A 21,019-nucleotide genomic window follows, 5' to 3' on the forward strand; every position below is an offset into this window, starting at 1 on the left:
CTCTTCCTTTTTCTGACACGGGAGCCCGGAAGCATTTAAATTGGAAACGGATACCTTCACTCTATTTTTTCTACCTCAGCGACTCTTCCTCCGAACGGCATGTCACCGGAAGGAACCTCCCGAAAGAATGGTCAGGTGGCCAATCAGGATCGCGTTAGGAAAGATGGCGGCTTTCGGGGACCATGGGCTCTCCGCGAAGGATGGAATCGGCGACCTGGCGCGTGTGGACTCGGATCTCCTGCTGCATCCGGAGTTGCTCTCGCAGGAGTTCTTACTGCTAACGCTGGAGCAGGTAGCGAGAATGGGAACGGGGGAGCGAGCGAAGGAGGGAGGACGCCGCTTTCCAGGGTCTCCGCCGGACATATTTGGCTTTCCCGTAGCCCTGGTAAAAAGGGCTTGGCCTCCTGTCCCGCGTTAACACCACGTTCCTGCCTAGACTGCAGACTGGCATTCTCCCTTGCCGTTGGTAGGAACGGAGGCATACAACTCAGTAGAAGTTTGCTCCCTAAGTACAGTGACCACACGTAGGGCAGTCCTTTAGTTCAGAATTATTTTAATTACTGTATGAATTAAATAATTTACTTGCTTTTTCTTTGTAAAGCAACGTTATAATCAAACAATTTTTAAAAAACGTTTATGTTATCTGTTAATCTCTCTATCTTGCCCACTCCCCCCAGTTGATCTCCATCTTCTGCTTCCTTGCTGCTTGCAAGGTGTTCCTAGCATGGAAGTAAAGGTGAGAGCAGGGTCAGGAGAACCAGGACTACTGAAACTGCCATTGTTAAGTAGTGTGATCACGTGGTGTTTTGCCTAATAATTGCATTGCTTAGCAATGGACATCATGATTCCAATTAGGGTCGTTAAGCAAGAACTACCTGTATCTCCTCTGTTAGCAACATGATACCCAATCTTGCAGATACATAACATGTAAATTTATCACAGCACATAAGAGATGTCCTTTGGGTTTGGGGTTTTCCCCCCTATATGTTAACCAGCAGCATGGTGTGATAAGAATAAGGAAACATGTAGCTTCTCTTGCTTCCTTTTCGTTCCATGTAGTAAAATTTGCCACCTTTCTCCTAGAAGTGTAATGTGTATGGGCAGAGTAACCAGAATTTTTATATTAGGGAGGTCTTTCCTCATATTTGATAACCAGCTAGTGTTATTGAAGAAAGCTTCCTTCTGCTTTTGTAGGTTTGGAGTAAAATGTACATTCTGTGTGACAAAAGAAATCCTGAACTGTAAAATATGCCAGCAAACCTGTGGTGATTTTCTTTCTGTTGTATTATATAAAGTATATTGCTACACATAGAATTGCTTTCAAGCATAATATGAACCATATTATTCATAACATGTGCCTTTGGCGTCTAGTCATGCCGGCCACATGACCACGGAGATGTCCTCGGACAAGCGCTGGCTCTTCGGCTTTGAAACGGAGATGAGCACCAGTCCCTAGAGTTGGAAACGACTAGCACGCATGTGCGGGGGAACTTTTACCTTTACCTTTATTCATAACACGAGATAATTTCTATTGTTTTTTATCAGAAGAATATCCCAGTAGAAGATGAGGTGAAAATCAATAAAGATGGCCTTACTGACTTATATATTCAACATGTCATACCATTGCCTCAGCGTGATTTGCCTAAAACCAGATGGGGAAGAACAATAGAAAAGAAAAGAGGTCAACAAGTGTTTAAACATGGCACCCAAAGGTAAGTTTGCTTTGTTTATAGTATTTGGATTCTCTTCAAAATCTTTCAAAGTTTGTAACATAACAGTAAACCACCTTTTCTTGAGTTAGCCAATATTATTTCCTACATTTTAATTTGTTATTATTAGATTTTTGTCCTATTTTCATTATATATAAACTTCCTAAGAGCGAGTGACTTGCCCAAAGTCACCAGCTGGCTTTTACACTTAAAGGAGGCCTAGAACTTTCCTGCTTTCTAGAACAGCACCTTAAATCACTATACCAAACTTATTAGTTGTAACCTCCCAAAATGTCTTTCAAGTAAAGAAACAATTGTAAATTAAAATACAGTAGTAATTGATAACTAAAGAGAGCCCATTTCTGCACTCCTGAAAGGGCAGAAGAGGTAATTACCCTGTAAGTCAGAGGGAAGAAGGGAGTCCACTTGAGCAGGTCTGGGGGGGGGTTCACTTGGCTCTTGAGGCCCTTTCCACAAGACAGCTGGTTGTAATGGACTTGTATGTTGTTGTTAGTTGCGAAGCTAAGCAGCACTCCTTGATGCTCTCTGTGATTTCAGACACTCAGCTTTATCTGAGAAAAAGTCTGCTAATTGATTATTTTGACCTATTCTTTGTCAGATAAATAAAACAACTATTTTGTTCTTTGCATTGGCAGTTTAATGTTATACATATTATTATGAAAAGAAATAGGAAGTGAACAGTTATAAATTAGCACTGGGATCAAAACAGGGACAGCATGGAACTGCTTTCACTTAACTGTACATAAGTATATTTTATGCATAACCCAAGTACCTAACTTTCTACAGAGAATTAAGTCAATAAGAGGTGTGCCATATACATTTATACTTCATTAAGCAGGCTGTTCCTCCAGTTGTAGCATCTTATCTGCAATTGGTGGCATAGATGCAAATCATAATTAAAAAGAATTAGCACCAACTGAAAGTGAATCAGTTCTGAAAAAAAGGATCTTGACACATTTCTAAACAAATACATTAGTGTTCAAAAGTGGTTGATGCCGAAGCAAGGAATTTAATTGTGTGGGCTCTGGAATCTTAGCCAAAATTATTATCTTTGAATTAATCTTTGGAAAACATATGTACAGATTTGGGCTATTTCAATTTGCCTTGTCCAGTTCATTTTGTTTTGAAATGATTGGTGTCTTCTTTGTTCTTAGACTGGATTAATTGTGAAATAAATGCACATCTGAAGATACAAAAGCTATTGCCATTAGTGTGCGGTTTATTTCTCATCTGTTTGGATAGCTACAATTGTGATCTAAGTATGCATAGAAAGGGCAGTTATATTGGAATTGACTCAACTATCTTCCAAATAGCTATTAAAATGGGATATTATTTGGAATGCACTAATAATTTTTGTTTCATATCTATGATGATTTTTTATGTTACTTTTTATTGTTTAGCATTATGGCAATGGAAAGTCTAAGAAAAAGGCCTCTCATTGTCTTTGATGGTAGTTCAACAAGTACAAGTATTAAAGTGAGGAAGACTGAGAATGGAGCTGCTGATGGTCTAAAATTCCTTACATCTGGAAGTACCAATATCACATGTAAAAACCTGGCGGTTCCTTCAAATTCCACATTGTGCATATCTGCTCCCACTTTTTCATATAATGAGGCTAAACAGAACGATATTGTAATTAATATGTCACCTGGTCAGAAGTTATCAGCTTTAGAGGCTCTTACAGAAACTAATGTGACATTAAAGAGAGCTGCTCCAAAAGAAGAATTGGATTCCTCAGTAAGTATATCTCTACTATTTTATGAGGTCATTCTTGAATTATATCCCAATTAATGTCTCAGTAGTTAGCAGCTGCCATTTTTAACAACAGAATTCAAAATTACAGCAGCCTTTTCCTGTCTTAATTTAGTTCAAGAAGCCAGTAGACTCTCGTACATTATTACCATATTGTGTTATCTTGATAGAGTTTTATTATTGTTAAAAATAACCCTCAGATGGCACAAGACAAGTAATATGCTTTGCTCTAAAAGTGTTTTACAAAAATCTGTGTGAGATGTAAAGATTATTATTTTAAAAATGACATATATTTTTTTTGGGGGGTCTGAAATTCTTGTGCCATCTGTTTTCTAAAAAAAATAAGTTTTTCTTTTGGATATTGATATATACTGAGATATATACTGAATAATCCATACTCTCCCTCCCCATGTTCCAAATTCTCGTTTTCTGGGATCTTAAAATATGTTAGCTGTCAGGCGCAAGCAACTAGACCCACTCGTGGATTACAAGAATCTTGTCAGACTATCTCCCTTAAATGGCAGATGTAGACCTAAGACCACTAAGACCACTCGGAGGCTTCAACTGGTGCAGAATGCGGCCGCACGAGTTGTGATGGGGGTTTCCCGATACTCCCATGTAACACCTCTACTCCGTGAGCTGCATTGGCTTCCAGTTGCCCTCCGGGTGAGATTCAAGGTGCTGGTAATGACCTATAAAGCCCTAAATGGCTTGGGTCCGGGATATTTGAGGGAACACCTGCTACCAGCATCAAGCTCCCTTCGTCCAGTGCGCTCACAGAGAGAGGGTCTTCTCAGGGTGCCGCTGGTAAAAGATTGCCGGCGGATAACACCCAGGGGGAGGGCCTTTTCTGTGGGTGCGCCTGCCCTCTGGAACCAGCTGCCCGTGGAGCTCAGGACTACCCCTGACCTACGTTCATTCCGCCGAGACCTGAAGACTTGGCTCTTTGAGCTCTCTGACCCAGGCTGAGAATTTTAACTGGGTTTTATTTTCAGGGATAATTTAATCTTTTATTTGTCTTTTAACTTTGTGTTTTGTATTGGTATGATTTTAAAATGCCCTGTAAACCACCCTGAGTCCTTCGGGAAAGGGCGGTATATAAATCTAATAAAATCTAAATCTAATCTAAGACTTTAACCTCAGACATTTCCTCTCTGGAACAGATTCTAAGCTGGAATTTATCTTTACTCCCACTAGAGGGCCCCCCTTCCTTTCAGCTGGTGGCTCTACCACATTAGCTTAAGGAAGTTTACAGAGAGAGACTGTCTCTTCTACTTTGAAGCAGCTGTGCTGCCTCAAGTTGTGAGCTCTGTGGGATGGAGCACAGAGGTTTATAGAGAAAAATGTGAAGCCTGCTGAGGAAAGGAGACATTAGTGTGCCAAGACACCCCGTTTCACATCTCACATAGTCTTAAGTGGGATCTCTGTTCTAGAAACCTATGCCCCACACACTTTCCACACTTTTCATTGAATGAATGAATGAACCTTTATTGTCATAGTACAATCATGTATACATTGAAATTGGCTGAGCCTCCCTTCGTGTGTCTCCCCAACTCACAGTGGCAACAAATCCACCATCTTATTACACCATGTGAGCTAATTGCATACAACACACCGGCCTCGCAAGTCAATAATACACAAAGTTATTTCCCGTTCAAGAGCCTGACAGCCCATGGATAGAAGCTGTTCTTCAGCCTGTTGGTACGGATGGCTATACTCCTGTATCTCCTACCCAATGGTAGGAGAGTAAAGAGGTACCGACCAGGGTGTGAGTCGTCCCTGAGAATTTTCCTCACTCTTCCAAGGCAGCGAGCCCTGGCAATGTCATCCAGTGGTGTCAGGGGACAGCCCACGATGTTTTGTGCTATGCTTACCACCCTCTGTAATACTTTCCTATCCGCGGCTGTCAGGCCACCATACCAAACCACAATACAGTGCGAGAAGATGCGCTCTATAGTAGACCGGTAAAAGAAGGTCATTAGCCATTGTTCTACCCTGTTCTCCCGCAAGACCCTGAGGAATTGGAGTCTCTGGTGGGCCTTTCTGGCCACCTAGGTTGTATTGACTTTCCAGGTAAGATCTTCCCAGAGGTAGACTCCCAGGAATTTAAAGGAGGGAACTCTCCACACAGCTCCCCCCGATGTAAAGTGGGGCAGGTTCCTCTCTTTTCCTCCGGAAGTCTAGCACCATCTCCTTCGTCTTGCCGATGTTCAGGTGCAAGTTGTTCTCTAAACATCATAGGGATAGTTTTTGTACCTCCCCCCTGTATGCTGTTTCATCTCCACCTGTAATTGTGTCTGCTTCATTGCAGTCTCATGACTGCAAAAAGAGAGAGAATAAATAATAAAGTAACGATAAACTAATTGTAATTATAAATACATTTGTAATGATAAATTAATTTGGGATACATACTAATATTTTCTTTATTATGCTCAGTCCAGACAAGAACCTAATATGTTATGGAAAACTGAAGTCCTTTTTAAAGATTTCAAAACACCTTCGTTTTAACTACTAGATGGAAACACAAATCAAGTTTTGGGTGCTTTAACATATCTCCTTAAATAATTTAATTCTTTTCTCCGTCCAGAAGCCTCCTGAATCAAAAAAGAAGATCCAGCATGTAACCTGGCCATGAACCTACAAGAGTTTGAAATGTAAATGATGCTTAATCTTCATTTCAGTGCAGAAGAATTGTACTAACCAGAGATGCAGATTGCAGTGGGTAGTTGCTTAGAACTTCACAGTATGAAGAAAGCACCATATGTTCACCATCAACCTGAGAAAAATTATGTTGCACTTTGAATTTACTCCCCATTTAAAAGTTCATTTTGGTAGAACAAAATTATTTTATCAGCCTTTCTTCTACATTCTTAACTATAGTCTATAGATCAAGTCTTTGCATGATTTGATAGAGAAAGTTTCTAACTTCAGTTGTACAATATATTTTTTAAACATATATATCTAAATAGTATGGAAGACTGTGTTTCCCTATTCTGCTGATTTTACTAAGATATTTGCACAGAATGGTTCTGTTGAAAGGCCTAGAAAAAATAGTTCTCATTCTTAGGTGCCAATATTATTTTTTAGAAACTATTTGGGTCCTTTCCAGTTTTCTGAACTGTGTGCTGGTATTGCTTCAAATTGAAGTTTTTGTTAAAATGGAAGATCAAATCGATTTCTCTTGTCTTTAGAGATACTTAGGCAGAAGGTCCCCACCCTCAAGTTTGTGTGATGAAAAAAAACCTGTGTGAAGCAAAACTGCATTTTTTACAGTATGTGACCAGAATTTTATACTATACTTGCATTTTTAAGGAAAACTTATTTAACTACCAAATGCCTGACAAAATTCAGAAGGAAAGTAATCCTTGCTCTATTTATTTATCCAACTAGAAAAAAGATGAACTTATCATACAGAGAACATTCAGTGGAAGTTTGCAGAGATTAAAGTTCTGTCTGTGAATAGATTTTTTGAAACTTTTTTTTCTTATTTAAAGTACAAAGCATCCCAGAAGATAAAAATATTAGAATTACATTGCTATATATGAGCTTTACATCATTAATGAAATTGCATTAGTTAAAGGATCTGAAGATGCCAGCAGCATCTTGGTGATAGAGATAATTTAGTTTCCAAACTGTAAATTTTAGCAGTTTCTTCACAAAGCAGAAGTAAAGTGAAATATAATTGCTTGTTGTATTGGGTAAGAAAAAAAAACAAATTACCAAACTGAGTACATTTAAGTTGTGTTACTATCACTAAGTAGATAAAATGCATACCACTTCTGAACATTTGTGAGATTTAGTCCACAGTCCTGTATTCTACTGCTTCACAGTAAATTTTGTTTAACTTAACGTTTAACTATTCACTCTTACGATTATGTTAACTGACATAATTTCCATTGCCTCCATTGTGCCCCAAGACCTCACAGAGCACTTCAGAATATAAAGAATGGTGTATTGAAGTGTAGTTGAATTCACTTCTTAAACAATTGTGCAAGTTTTGTACTATAGTACTGTATACAATTTAATTTTCTGTTTTTGTATTTGAATTGCTGTCATTTTATTAGCTTATCTAAATTAAATTAATTTAAGTGTGATCTCTTGTATAGATCAAATTTGTGCTATAGTTTTATCTTCTTTGTTAGACTGATTCAACTGAGTTTTTTGTATAATAGAATTAAGCACCTATGTCAGTACTCTGGTTGATTAAGATACATCTAACAACACTGTTGCAATACTGGAAACATTCAAATATTCTTTATAAGTAGCATACAGTAGCCTTAGACTGTGCTATAACTTTTTAAAAAATTTAGCACTTTTGATCTTATTTGAAATGCATCTTTGGTCAGTACATATATAAAGGTTTGTAATTCATTTTTTAAAATCTGGGTATGTTCTATATTTTTAGGAATTGCAGTATATATTCCAAACTAGTAGCTCCCAGTCTTTATTTTTAGATTCAAGTAAAAAACAATTATGCTTACAAAGACCATAAAAAAACAACTTCCTATATGGTCACCACATGTTCTTATTAAAAATAAAATAACACAATTGTGTTCCTGTCATGGAGGTGACAGAAAGAGATAGAATTTCAGATTCCAAAGGTTTTGTTCACATGTAACTTTTAGTGAATGCTTATCTGGTGAAGCAGGATTAAAGATATCTGCAGAAAGGGCAAGAGCTGAAAGATTTGAATTATTAATATTTCCACACGTTTTTAAACACAAATATTTTCAAAACAGCAGCTGGTCATTTTTGAAAAGGTACATCTTTTAGAATAGAATTGAGATAGTAAACAAAGTGGGATTGTTCAGTAAACAGTCCTTAAAAACAACATGAACTAATTTTGCCATCTTAATTGAAGCCCAAGGGTATTGCTAGTACCTCCTGCTATGAAATAAATGTGTAGGAGGCTCTGCCCTGAAGCCCAGGTATTAAGGGTCATGTTGGTTTTCTCAGAAATATAATTTCATGTAGTATTTTCTTTCTGATCCAGTGTTATGGAAAACCATGTTGGCATGCACCATGCTTCTGTTTTTCAATTTGCTCTAGATTGAGCATTGTTATATGTCAGGAAAGGGCAATGTAGCTAATGTGAAAATTGTACTTTGGGCAAAGAAAACATTCCCTTCCTGGGATGGGATGTTTTGCATTTCCATCCCACACGAGATCAGAGGATAAAAGCATAGAAACAACCCTTTTACTGGTCATTATCTGCTTGGTTTTAGGATGATACTGAGAATGTTGCTCTGCTGGGTTTTTTATAAAGATGTTTGGGAGTTTTTATGTATTGTTTTTATTGTGCTGTTTGTTCTTAGTCAACTGACCAGAGTCTTGGAGCAGTGTGGTTCAGACATACGCTATAATTCATCTATCTCCAATTGCCTTGAATTATGGCCATGTCCGCTGCTGCCAATCATGATTGCGTGGGCTCAATACAGCTCTCCAGGGAAAGTAAATTCTCCCTCCCTGAGCTGGGAAAGAGATGTAACCTGTGCAATAACCTGATGTCCAGAGAGATGAAGCCTAATACTCATGTTCAGCTGCATTTTAATGCACTTAATCAAAGAATCTCATTTATTTTTTGATGCGTATTTCTCAAAACATTAGCTGAGTAGATTTGTAAAGAGATTACACAGTGAATCACCTTTTAGATGAACAGCTGTTATGATCAAGGTCTACACAAATAAGGAAATGCAGCAAATAGACGTAATGCATTATCACAACTACAACAGCACAAGAAATAGAATGGAAGGCAAATTTGTATTGTGCTCTGTTATTTCAGGAAATTAGGGCAATTACATTTCCCCATATGAAGTAGTTAACTATGTCACATATTATAGTTTGATATAGTTTGTAATGGTGAAACCAATATAAAATGCTTTGATTTTATATTGGTTTCTGAAAATTGGCTTCTTTTAGAAATCAACAGTTCCTCTTTTTATGTAGATTCATATTTTTAAAGAGAAGTATTCTACTCAAGCTTTACCTTAATGGTTAACATTTATTAAAATGTCCGAATTCACAAAAATACAACACTTTGCTAGAAATACATTACTTTTGCAATCTCTAAGCTGCAATGAAATTTTAAAAACCTGTTAGGAATAAAAATGTATTTTGTGCAATGATCTTGCAACATCCTAAAACAATGTGTTGTATATTTGCATTTATTTGGTAAGTTCATGTATTTGGAAAGAAGTCCCATTCAGTGAGAATAGCTCTGAATGCTGATGAAGAAAATCACGTTCTTTAATCATTCTTTTAAAGATACGGCACAAATATTGTATTACTAATCTGTACCTAAATTAATCTACATTATTATCATCTATACATTTGTGAACTGGGAAGTTTAAATATCCTCCACCAACACTTTAATCAGTGGCAATTGTAATTCTTCAGAAATATGACAGAGAAGATTATAGTTATATCTAAATCACCCAAATTTTGTATTGGTTGTTTGGATTGAGGAATGAGAAGTATTGCTTGATAACTAATATAATAAGAATTACCTTTTTTCTTTTATATCTACTCCAATACATTTCTACAGTCTAAAAAGAGAAAAAAGTTAGGTGTAATGCCTACTACACGAGTTTAAGAATATGGTTCTCCCTGTTAGCCAGGCTCCATCATCCATACCAAATCTTTTTATTCCTGATCTCGCAGCTGAGCTCAGTAAGATGTCTGCACAATTTGAAACCCTGCTTTAATTGCTCTGTGACATCTTGAATATATTCAAGTGATGTTTTTACTTGCTTTCAAGTGAATATGAGTAAAAAAAAGTCTCTTTCAAATGAGTTAAACTCCTTGATGACTTGCTGGAGATGGACTTTTCTTTTTATCAATGCCAAAGTGGCTTGACACTGCCTTCCTTCAAGAATTTTTGCTGATGAAACTTGAATAGATGCTCTCAACTGCTCTATGAAGGGCTGAGGTTTGAAGATGAGATCTAATGTACAATAGGTGTGACCAGGTATGATCAGAAATCATGGCTCTGTTTCCTTTGTATATATTAGTATATTGTGTTCAGGCCTAGCACCCAAAAAGAGCTAGTGTTAACTATTAATATCTGTTGCTGAGGGAAAAAAACATTACTTTTGATCAAAACTCATGCACATCATTATATTAGAAAACATGTATTGTAAATACAACTCTTTCCAGAAATGTTTTTCATCTTTTAAATGTCTTTCCCACACTCGGGACAGAGGATGTCATCTCTTTCTGTGAGGAAACCACGGCCCACCAATGATAGGGAACATTTCTTGCAGTTGAAACAATCATTGTGCCATTGCCGTTCCTCAAAAGAAATATACTTAGTACCACCAAGCCCTGAAAAAAGATGTTATGAGAAAAAAAAGTGAGGCACATCAGTGTAAAGTAATTGGAATTACATCATGGGTTATGAAGCAATCTTTTTATCTCCCACATATGATTGACCATGACTTATAAGGAGGAAATAGACTGAAGATGGCTCCAAAGAGCAGAGCCAATGACCACATTGGAATGAATAGCCAATGAGTAGACTGGTTATTCAATAATTCCTCTCTAGATGAGAGAGGACTTGAGATTGTCCATAGTTGCTCTAGAGCAGGGGTCTTCAAACCTGGCCCTTGTATGATTTGTGGACTTCAACTCCCAGAGTTCGTCAGCATGCTGGCTGAGGAATTCTGGGGTTTGAAATCCACAAGTCATAAAAGGGCCAAGTTTGAAGACCCCTGCTCTAGACAGCTGCTTATTGTGAGAAGACTGCATGACAACAGGTTTAGAGCCCTCAGAGGCAAGGGAATAGATAGCTTGCTCAAACTGTAGTCAACACCTTTAGTTTGCATACTTCCATGCTACATTTTTGGAAATTGCTTGTTAACTGCTTTCCAGCTATTAGGAACATTTGGATCAACACCAGATACATTTCCTTCAATCCTTTTGGAATTAATTATAAAAAATCCTTATGGGAAAATGCCTTAATGATTAAAATTAAAAAAATTGGACACTAGAGGAAACTAGAAGCATTTAAAGTTTACAATAAAAGCAAAAGGATACTTAAATTTGCAATTCTAGAATGAAGCAAAATATTTTAACATTGGACAAAGGATATTTTTGAACAATGGACCCAGAAATTAATTTTTATAGTGTGCCTTTATAGGAAGACTGTCTAAAAGATATAGAAGAGAAACAACCTATATTTGACAAGAATGAGATGAATTGAAAGTGGATCAATAAATGACAGACTAAAGAATAATATGAAACTGACTGATGTCTTGATAATTCAAATCAAATCAGGAGCAAATCGAGAGAGAGAGACCTGGATAATTTTCCTATACTGCATTTATAAAAGATGCTTATTAAAATTTGGAAAAACTTTAGTGACAGGGGACACAGTAAAAATAAAAATAAATCATGGTCTGCAACATTCTAAATTACTAAAGATTAAGATTATTAAAATTAATCCCCAGATACAATTTTCAGATTAAATGAAGTTGCTGGGGTTATAACCAGTGGAAGTGGAAGCTAAAATAAATTGACAGAGAAAGCTTTGGAATACAACAGAATAGTAATGGACTCAATGTGATTCCCTTTTTGTGACTAACCAAAATGAGGAGGTGACCAAGGAGATGTGAGGAATCCATGGACACTGCTGTGGTTGGACTGAAACATGGACACAGTAACCTTTAATTCCTCTCATTCGTTCCCACCCCCCACCCCCCACCCCCCACCCCGCAAGCAATGGCAGTGTTTTGTGATTAGTTCTAGCCATTATTTAATTTCCTGCACTGCCCCAAGCAGGCTTTAGATAAAAACTATTGTGAGCCTTAAATAGACACCAGAATGAAACTGCTAGGATTTGTGGTCCTGCCAGTTACCAAAGATGCCAGATATTAATGGTAAATAATGGCATCTGAGTGGTAACAAGAGCCCTACCTGGTTATTGTTGAAAGTATGATTTCAGCACCTCACAATCTACTGGCTATAAGGGGCAATGAGATATAGAAACAGAACTAAGGGTTTATTCTGTGTTGCTTCTGGCTACACTTTTGACAAAATTATTGATTGCACGTGACCTTCTCATGCCTTATTCTTAGACTCTTCTGCTGATAGGAAATAGCTATTTAGGCACTAGTTTTGCATTTGTTGTGTATTTTTTTATAATTCTTTTTGAGTTATAAAACCTGCTTCATCATCAATGTTCAGGTTACAATCTTTCTCTTAGGAATAGTCATCGGCAGATGCCGGTGCTTTCCTTTCAACAATAACTGCACTGTTTTTCAGCCTTGGCAGCTATAAGATGTGCAGAATTCTGGGAGTTGAAGACCACACATCTTAAAGTTGGCAAGAGTAAAAACCCTGAACTGCACTCTTCTAGGATCTGGCACTCAGAAGCATATAGTGGATATCAAAGATGGACTGTGTAAATTCTTGGAACAAGTACTTTCCCTGTCACTTAGCTCTTTGGAGACCAATCTAAAACTTTATGTACTTTAGATTTTTAAATTAAACATTGCTACAATTTTTCATCACCACTATCTATTGTTACCAGATGTTTCTTGTTCTTGGGGGGGGGGGCGAATATTATTTCAGCTTCACGGCTTCAAATTCTTGAATTCATAGTGATGTCTTTTCAAACTCAATTGGAGGTTTTGTTCAGAACTTTAAACTGCATAATGATGATAATTTACATGTATTGCTAATAGAAATTCTTCTTATTTTCAAACAAGGGAACATCAAAATACCCACCACTTATTGGATTAGTGCATCCTGCACACTTCTTGGCATAGAGGCTACAAAAGCAGTTTAGACAATAAGCAAACTCATCTCGGGAAGTGAAACGTTGTCCAGATAGCTGTTTTTTGCATCCAGTACACACAAAACACTCTTTATGCCATGGCTGCTCTCGGTAAGTGATTCCTCCAGTAGTGATTGGCTGTTTAGTTAAAATAGGAATCCCAGGGAGAAAAGAAAAAGAAGAGTTCATTTTTTGTTTACTATGTGCCCTCCATGTTCTTTAACTTAAATAATATGCAAATGTTTTAGAAAGAAAGAGCAAGGTCATCTTGAGCAGTAGCTCCCAATATTTTAAGATATTGTCCAATATCCAACTAATCTATAGGTTTATATTCAAGGGAAGTTTTCAAGGTTACATGCACAAGAAGGCAACACCTTCTTGCTTCCCCAAAACATACATATATACATGTATTACACTTTCCATTTTCTCCCCAAGTTAATTTCTATTCCCAAACCAAGTTCCCAACCCAACAGGCTTCTCCAAAGGAGTCAGTATTGACCCTCAAAGCTTGATGCAGCTATCCATTGTTGTTGTTATTCACGATTCTATTAAAGCAGTATTTATTAAATTATTTTTCATATAATGTTGGGGTCAATAAATAATCTGAAACTTCATAGAAGGTCAATGGGCTCAAGAATTTGTGGACTCATGCCTTAGGCAGACAGAACTATTCTATTAAATGCAATAGGGGTGAATGAGAAAGATCAGCACTGACTTTGTATCCTCCATCCTTATGTTGTATAACAACAGAATCAAATAATATTCTGGACTTTATACTGGAATAGTAGTAGATCTGTAGAATTTGGACAGCAACATGATCTTACTTTTCTCTGTGGATCGTATTGTAATAGTGTCCTAAGACCATAATGTACATATACAGTAGGTTAGATAGCAAGCTGGAAAAGCTCATGGCTGTTGCACAGTTTGAAGTTCTGAGCTGCTTCTATAACTATGCATTTTGATAATTATCCTGAGACCAGACTTCCAAGTACCAGATATGGCTTCCTCTTTATCAATTGACTCAGAGAAAATGATGTCTTTTCCCTACAATAAAATTATATTATTCTGTACCAATTCATGAGTCATAAAAAGTTTTCTGGCAAGAAATCTCCCATCCTTGTTATTTATCCCCCGCCCCCCTCCATTAACCTTCAGTCCCAGGCAGCTAAATTCCTCTCACTAAAAAAAAAGCTATGGCAAAACTCAACAGATTTTATATACCCTAAAGCTGACTTCAGATGGCATAGTAACAAGAAGAAAATCCTACTTGAACAGCTTCAGATTTACAGGCTGAAGGCAGGATAAAGACAGTGTAATGGAGACATGATAGAAAAAGGATATTGTCAGAGCATGTGTGTATTATGGTTAAATACAAGCAAGAACAGAGTCGTAGCACAGGGTGAACAATGCACTAACAAACTCTGAATCTGATTCAAGCACTCACTACAGAATCCAGGCAACTGCAACAGAAATGTTTAAAGAACAGAGAGGAAGCCTCAACGTAGATTCTTTCTCACAGTTCTTGAGTCTCTGTGTGGACTTCCACTCTCAGAATTGGTGGACTTTAACTCCCAGAATTCCCCAGCCAGACCATCTACTGAGTAATTCTGGGAGTGTAAATTCACCCAAATTAAAGTTACCAAGGTTGAGAAATACTGCTTTGTATTATGGTTGTAATGACTAACTGAGAGAGCACAACGAAGGCAGGCTTTTCTCCCTGTTCCTTCCTCTGGTCTGATTCCTCTTCCACAATTATATCATGGATAAGAAAGGTTTTATTTTAGACCAATCTATCTTTCAGTATGAGCTCAAATAAAAGAAAGGGCTAGTTATGGTAGGATAATAGCCTGAAACAATTGGCTTGGATAAAGAGGAGAAGCAGATAAAATACGTATTTTCGGGGCATAACATTTCACAGCATAATAAACTTTACCTTCTTGCACTGTACACACTGCATAGCAAACTGCTTCTCATAGCAGGGCGCACAGAAATTCTGATTGTCCTTGGGAATAAAACTTTTTGTTCCAATGGGCTGTTGGCACCGATGGCAGATAAAACAGGTCTCATGCCAACTGCTTCCCTTATATTCCATCTTCCGTGTCCCTATGGGAAGAATAAATCCAGGACCAGCCTTTAAGTTGTTATAGCACAAAAGATATAGAGATTCCATGTTTCATTTCTACCTATTCCATTTTCCAGTTAGTATAAGGGAAGAATCTGGGCAGGTTATCAAAATTTAGGTTACTAGTCAGGAATAATGGCACCCTATAATCTTCAATTTTCTCAGATCTTGAGTACTAAAAATAAGTCTTCTGAAGAATAATCTTCCCCTAATTTGATGCCCTTCAGAAACCACAACAGATACTGCTAACACAAGTGGTGACTAGATGGCTGGAAAAGAGATGAGGTTGTTTTTTCCTGCCACCTAGTGATTGTGTGTGTTACTTGTAGTCTAGATATGGCAAACCTGGGCATTGTAGAGTAGCATTTCTGACTGATGCCAAACAGAGTCATTTATTGAATGAGTTCACACAATGGAGCTAGGACATCATGGTTGGTCACCAACTTTGGTTGTTTGAAACATGGCTGTTAAAATGTTTGGATTTTTACTCCTTTTTGAAGGGAGTGGAACTGATTTTTATTGTAATTTAGATTATTTCGTATACAAAAGGATCTATGAAATACTCTTTTAAAATCGTTTTACCCTTTATAATTCATCCTTTGTAGTAATAGCAATATGGCAATATTGGTTTATAAGTAAGTTTAAGGAAGACTGAAAGGAGGAAAATATAGTACTAGTTAGAAACCATAACTCCCTAAAGAGAATCAGAAAAACTTTCCAATTGTACCTACAATGTATATGTTGCATCATCGGCCTACCACTGCGCTTCTTGGCTTTTCAAAAGGCATTCAGTGCAGCTCTCCCCATCCCAGCTTGACTGACCTGCCTGAAAAATGTTTTCTCCTGGCTGCAGAACACATTTCTGCCTGACCATTGGAAAAGCATCTTGCAAAAGAACCTTCCTCTGATTTTAGGAAGTATTTCACAAAAGCCCCTTTGTGTCTCCAGAGCAGACAAGGTCTAACCTGGCATGATGGTCTTTTTGCACTCACTACACTTGGAGGAGTATTCATTTGAGTAACATTCAGTACAAAGAAGGTGCTCTTCCTTCGCAGCAAAAGGTTTGTCCACCAAGGAGTTCTTGCACTGGAAGCAATGGAAACAGGTTTCATGCCAATGACGATCCTTGTAGGACAGGTCCTGTAGAAATCCCAAACCACATAAGCCCATGTGAGGAAACACTCCATAACCTTAAGACAAACTGACCACAACATTGTATGTGATGACTGATAACTAATGGAAAATATATGACCAGATATGATATTTGAATCCATCTAAATTTAAACTCTAGTTTACCAGTTAGCATTTATTTTAAACAATTGCTTTGAATAAGCCGTTGTTGCTATCCTTTTTAATAAACACAACCTATATGAATGGCGAGATCCTTTGCCCCCTTTTTCCAATAAAAATATTATGCACTGATTTGTATATGTTTTATCCTTGGGTGTCATGGGTTGTATGCAGTATCCTTGCATTCTGTTCAGAGTTGTGTCCTTGTACGAATGAAGGTGAATATACATGTCCCAGAATAATGTTGCAGGATCCGATCTGGGTTGGTCACTAGAGGTTTACTGTTTTAAACTTTCAGACTCCATACTTTCAAATGTAATCCACCAAATGCCTCACGTGGATTGCCCCTGTGACAATGTAGGACAGATGGGGAGGACGCTAAGCATCAGATTGCAAAAACACAAGCAAACAGTTCAGAAGAGGAGACCAAACTCATTGGTAGCTTCACACCACAGTGAACAAGGACATACATTCAATTTTGAAGCCACCAAGATTGTTGGACTAGCAGGCACAAAAGTAGCCAGGGAAGTGATTAAAGCCTGTCAGTCAAAAGCAGTGCTTATTTACCACCAGCTTATCAAGTACTGGCAGCACAAGGAAACAACAGCCAACAACTGAACAGCTGGCCATCGACACCATAATCTGAAAGCTCAGAAGACTAAGCCTCTGGTTCTGATGATCAACCCAGATTGGATTGATATCATTGTATGCTGTCCAGAATCATTGTTGTGAGATAGATGGCTATACCCACACACAAACATAGATACAAACACATTTTGAATGCAATTCTATGCATCTCACTGGAGCAAAAAAGACTGGGACCAGGGTACTCATGTGTTTGCTGCTAGGTCTATTCACTCGATGTCAACTTGAAGATTTTCCTTGCTCTCCCTCTTAGGATTCTTTACCTAAAATCCATATTGAGATTGTTTTTTGGTCTAGTGGTTAAGGCACCAAGGTATAAACCAGGAGACTGTGAGTTCTACCCCCGCCTTAGAATGAAAGCTGACTGGGTGACTTTGGGCCAGTTTCTGTCTCTTAGCCCAACTCACTTCACCTCAGAGGGTAGCTGCTGTGGGAAAAAGTAGGAAAAGGAAGGAGTAATAGTTATGGTCATTGTGTTGGATTATTTATAGAAATAATATAAAGGTGGGATAATAAACAAACCTTTATATCAAAAACATTTACAGAGAAGACTTTCAAAGAAAGAACTACACTCTATACAATCCTGAGCATTCTGAACAAATTGGTCAATTTACTAATAGGAATTTATCAGCATCATTCCTAATAACAGAAAGCATATCAATGCATATTATGGGTTCGTTTGAAAAAGTGGGGCATGCAGCATATTCTCTTCTTTTGTTTTTTCTCTTTGCAAACACCCAATAAGTATTAGAAATTCTTTGGATGTACTGGAACAAAAAGCCAAAATGTTGCCTGGATTAGGGGGGAAAATGCCACCATATGCTTTGTCATTTCTGATAAAGCCAATTCCCATATTAGAAGAGTCCTGCTCTACAAGAGGGGTTGCATTTTATATTAATAATCAAATTAATAAAATAATCAAATGAACACATTACATAGAATTGGACTGCTGGAAACTTTTTTTCTTTTTTATTTCTCATGGAATTTTATTTCAGATTCAGTCCCACATGCCTTCCTGTGTGCATCATTTTTTTTATTTTCCTGCTAAGCCAAGTGGAAAACAAACCATAAAATATGACAGCTGCTGACCTTTGCAGAACTACGCATTTACAAATCTGTTTTCCTGGGATTTAGCTATATATATAAATGCCTTGTTGTAATATTATTTATCATTTAATGCAAGAATGAGATCTTAAAATTGCAATTAAGGGATTATTAAAAAGAGATGATAATGAGAAACTTATATGACAAGCTTTTCTGCTGCACACCAGGCACTCAAATCATGTATCATCAAGAGAACTCACATACTTGGTACTTTTCAGTAATTTTGAAAAGTACTATCTACTGAAATATTTGTCAAGCTTAGCAGCTTGAAGATGTGTGGACTTCAACTCCCAGAATTCTCCAGATAGCCATTCTGTGAGTTGAAATCCACACATTTTCAAGATGCTAAGTTTGAGAAACACTGATCTACTGTATATCATTTTGGAGAATCACTGGATGGTTAATACTGTATAACCATCAATATAGCACACCTCGGCTTGGTCATTCTCTCCCCTTATAGTTAAAACATCAAGTTTCTCAGTCAGAGCATAAACAAGCATTTGTGAGTACACCACTTTTCACCTATATTCTTTCCACCAATAACAAATATTTTCTTAATTGTTCACCCAGAGAAAAAGGGGCCCATCATCTGCTTTGACTCACTTACTGCCCTTGAAGAAGGGCCTGTGGCAGAGATCAGGTAGCGCTAAGCTTCCCCAATCCCTCTGTCTGAGTTGAAAAGTTCAGCTAATTCCTGCCTTGATCTGAGACATCTTGAAGGCAGGCCAAGGAAAGGGATTCAGGAATGTCAACACACACAAAGTACACAAAGGATTTTTTTTTAAAAAAATCCTACTCAAAAAGAATTCTGGGAAGAAACAGGGTTTGTAAGCCTTTAGGAATTTCTGCATACTATCCTTTTCTTTTTAAGGCTTCTGCTGGCTGCCCAGAAGTCTATAGCAAATTAAACTAATATAGATTAATCACATAAACTGTATTTTGGATACTTGACAATCAGCTAACTTTTATCAACATCTGCAGCATTCTGTGGTCACATCTGCAATTTTTGCTGTTTTTTGCTGTTTTGACATTTGCTTCCAGTTTCCAGCGAAAAGTGCCCATTGGGTATAATGGCTTCATTTAATAACTGTGGCATTTGCCATGGTGTTCACTTAACAACCAAGGCAAAAAATGTGATAAAATCAGGTCTGGTCACATGGTAACCCACTGAATGATTGCAACAATTAACAATCATAATTCTGGGCTCAAATAAATCATAATTCTGGGTCATAAATCAAGGACTACCTGTATTATATTTTTGCAATTTAGATTTTCAGTTATATAATTTTTCACATTTTATAAAAAGGGAAGAAAGAAGGCCTATTTGTTACTTAGTTACTTTTCTGAAGTAGGACAAATAAGTTTTGTTGCTTTTATTAGAGGGTTGTATTCTTTCCCTTTCTCCCACCTCTGTCCTCCACACAATCAAGTTGATTCCTTGGGCCTTTAAGTTGGGGAAATCATTCAAGCATCTTGGCCAGGCTAGGATGGATACAGTGGTTGGGAGTGGGTTCCCTCAAATCCAGCAGCACTTCTGGTGCTTCTTGATTTTCACGCTATTTATTTTAATATAGAAAAGGAAAGAAGCAGAATGTATAAAAAGGGAAAAACAAGTCAAACAGGAAGATTGCTTATCTCAAGACAAGAGAAAACTAACATATGGACCAGCTGTTATAAAGAAACTCTGCTTTGGCTGTTTTGAAAAGTCCCAGTTAATCAGAGCCATTCACAGGGGAGATGTTTCTTCCTTGCACTCCTTGAGATGGGTAGAATCCTTGGGCAACCTTTTGGAAAGACCTGATTGTAGGTAAGAAAGCTTAGGCCAGGGAAAAGGCAGGGCAGCCTACCTTACAATCACAGCCGATTGGCTTCTTACATTCTTCACAGGTGTTGGAGTACAAGCTCTCGTAGCACTTGATGCAGTAGGGACTCTCCTCCTTCAAAATGTATTTCTTGCCAAACAGCGTCTCCTTACAATAGTGGCAGTCAAAACGTTCAGTCATTTTGGTATCAGGGATTTGATCAGGCTGTCAATAAAAAGATGACATGTGTTAAGTTCAAAATGGGCAGAACATCAGCAGGCAGGAGGAAGATGAAATGGCGGAGATGAATGTTTATTTTCCATGATTCCTTCTAGGAACCTCAGGATGACATATAAAAGGACCCTTCAGATAGTCATTCATACCATGATCGTCTCATGGCTTGACTACTGTAACCCAAAAGCTTCAGTGGGCCCAGAATGCAGCAGCATAGGCAGTGATGGCCGCGTCTTGGAATGTCTATGTAACACCTCTGCTTCACAAGCTGCACTGGTTGTCAGTGTGCTTCCAGATGCAATTTAAGGTGCTGGTCACTACCTATAAAGCCCTACTTGGCATAGGGCCTTGTTGCTTGAGACACCACCTGTCTGCCATAGTATTTGCCTGGTTGATTCAAGGAGTTGGCACATTCTGGGTTCCTTCAGTTAAATAATGCTGTCTATCAGGACCTCAGGCCTGTGTCTTCTGTAGTTTGTACCTGCTCTCTGGAACCAGGTTTCCAGATGGTCCCTATCCTACTGGTATTTCAAAGGGCCCTGAACATGTGGCTCTTCAACCAGGT

The 21,019-nt window shown here is 37.8% G+C and overlaps 2 protein-coding genes across 5 annotated transcripts; one reads left to right on the plus strand and one right to left on the minus strand.

The window, feature by feature from the left end:
* Positions 1 to 127: 127 nt before the first annotated feature.
* Positions 128 to 13,245, plus strand: LOC308667341 (ashwin; the record flags this gene model as incomplete). 4 transcript variants are annotated; one of them, XR_014026264.1, is made up of 6 exons in its annotated part: positions 128 to 292; positions 1,546 to 1,712; positions 3,131 to 3,467; positions 6,070 to 6,136; positions 6,674 to 6,754; positions 6,873 to 6,946. XR_014026264.1 is itself a non-coding variant. In XM_081326528.1 (5 exons), 4 exons carry the CDS (start codon positions 128 to 130, stop codon positions 6,115 to 6,117), a joined length of 717 nt encoding a protein of 238 aa, XP_081182654.1. In that variant the 3' UTR covers positions 6,118 to 6,136; positions 13,190 to 13,245. The 4 variants fall into 4 exon arrangements, 2 of the variants coding, with proteins under 2 accessions (XP_081182654.1, XP_081182653.1); XR_014026263.1 differs by having other exon boundaries at positions 6,070 to 6,754; XM_081326528.1 differs by lacking the exons at positions 6,674 to 6,754; positions 6,873 to 6,946 and adding an exon at positions 13,190 to 13,245.
* On the minus strand, positions 10,598 to 20,440 carry FHL2 (four and a half LIM domains 2). Its single transcript, XM_081326526.1, has 5 exons — positions 20,266 to 20,440; positions 16,345 to 16,519; positions 15,191 to 15,360; positions 13,209 to 13,395; positions 10,598 to 10,805 (listed from the first exon to the last, which is right to left on the minus strand). Exons 1-5 carry the CDS (start codon positions 20,419 to 20,421, stop codon positions 10,654 to 10,656), a joined length of 840 nt encoding a protein of 279 aa, XP_081182652.1. The 5' UTR covers positions 20,422 to 20,440; the 3' UTR covers positions 10,598 to 10,653.
* Positions 20,441 to 21,019: the final 579 nt, after the last annotated feature.

Source organism: Vipera berus (assembly GCF_964194415.1).
Source record: "Vipera berus genome assembly, chromosome: 4".
Taxonomy (NCBI): Eukaryota; Metazoa; Chordata; class Lepidosauria; order Squamata; family Viperidae; genus Vipera; species Vipera berus.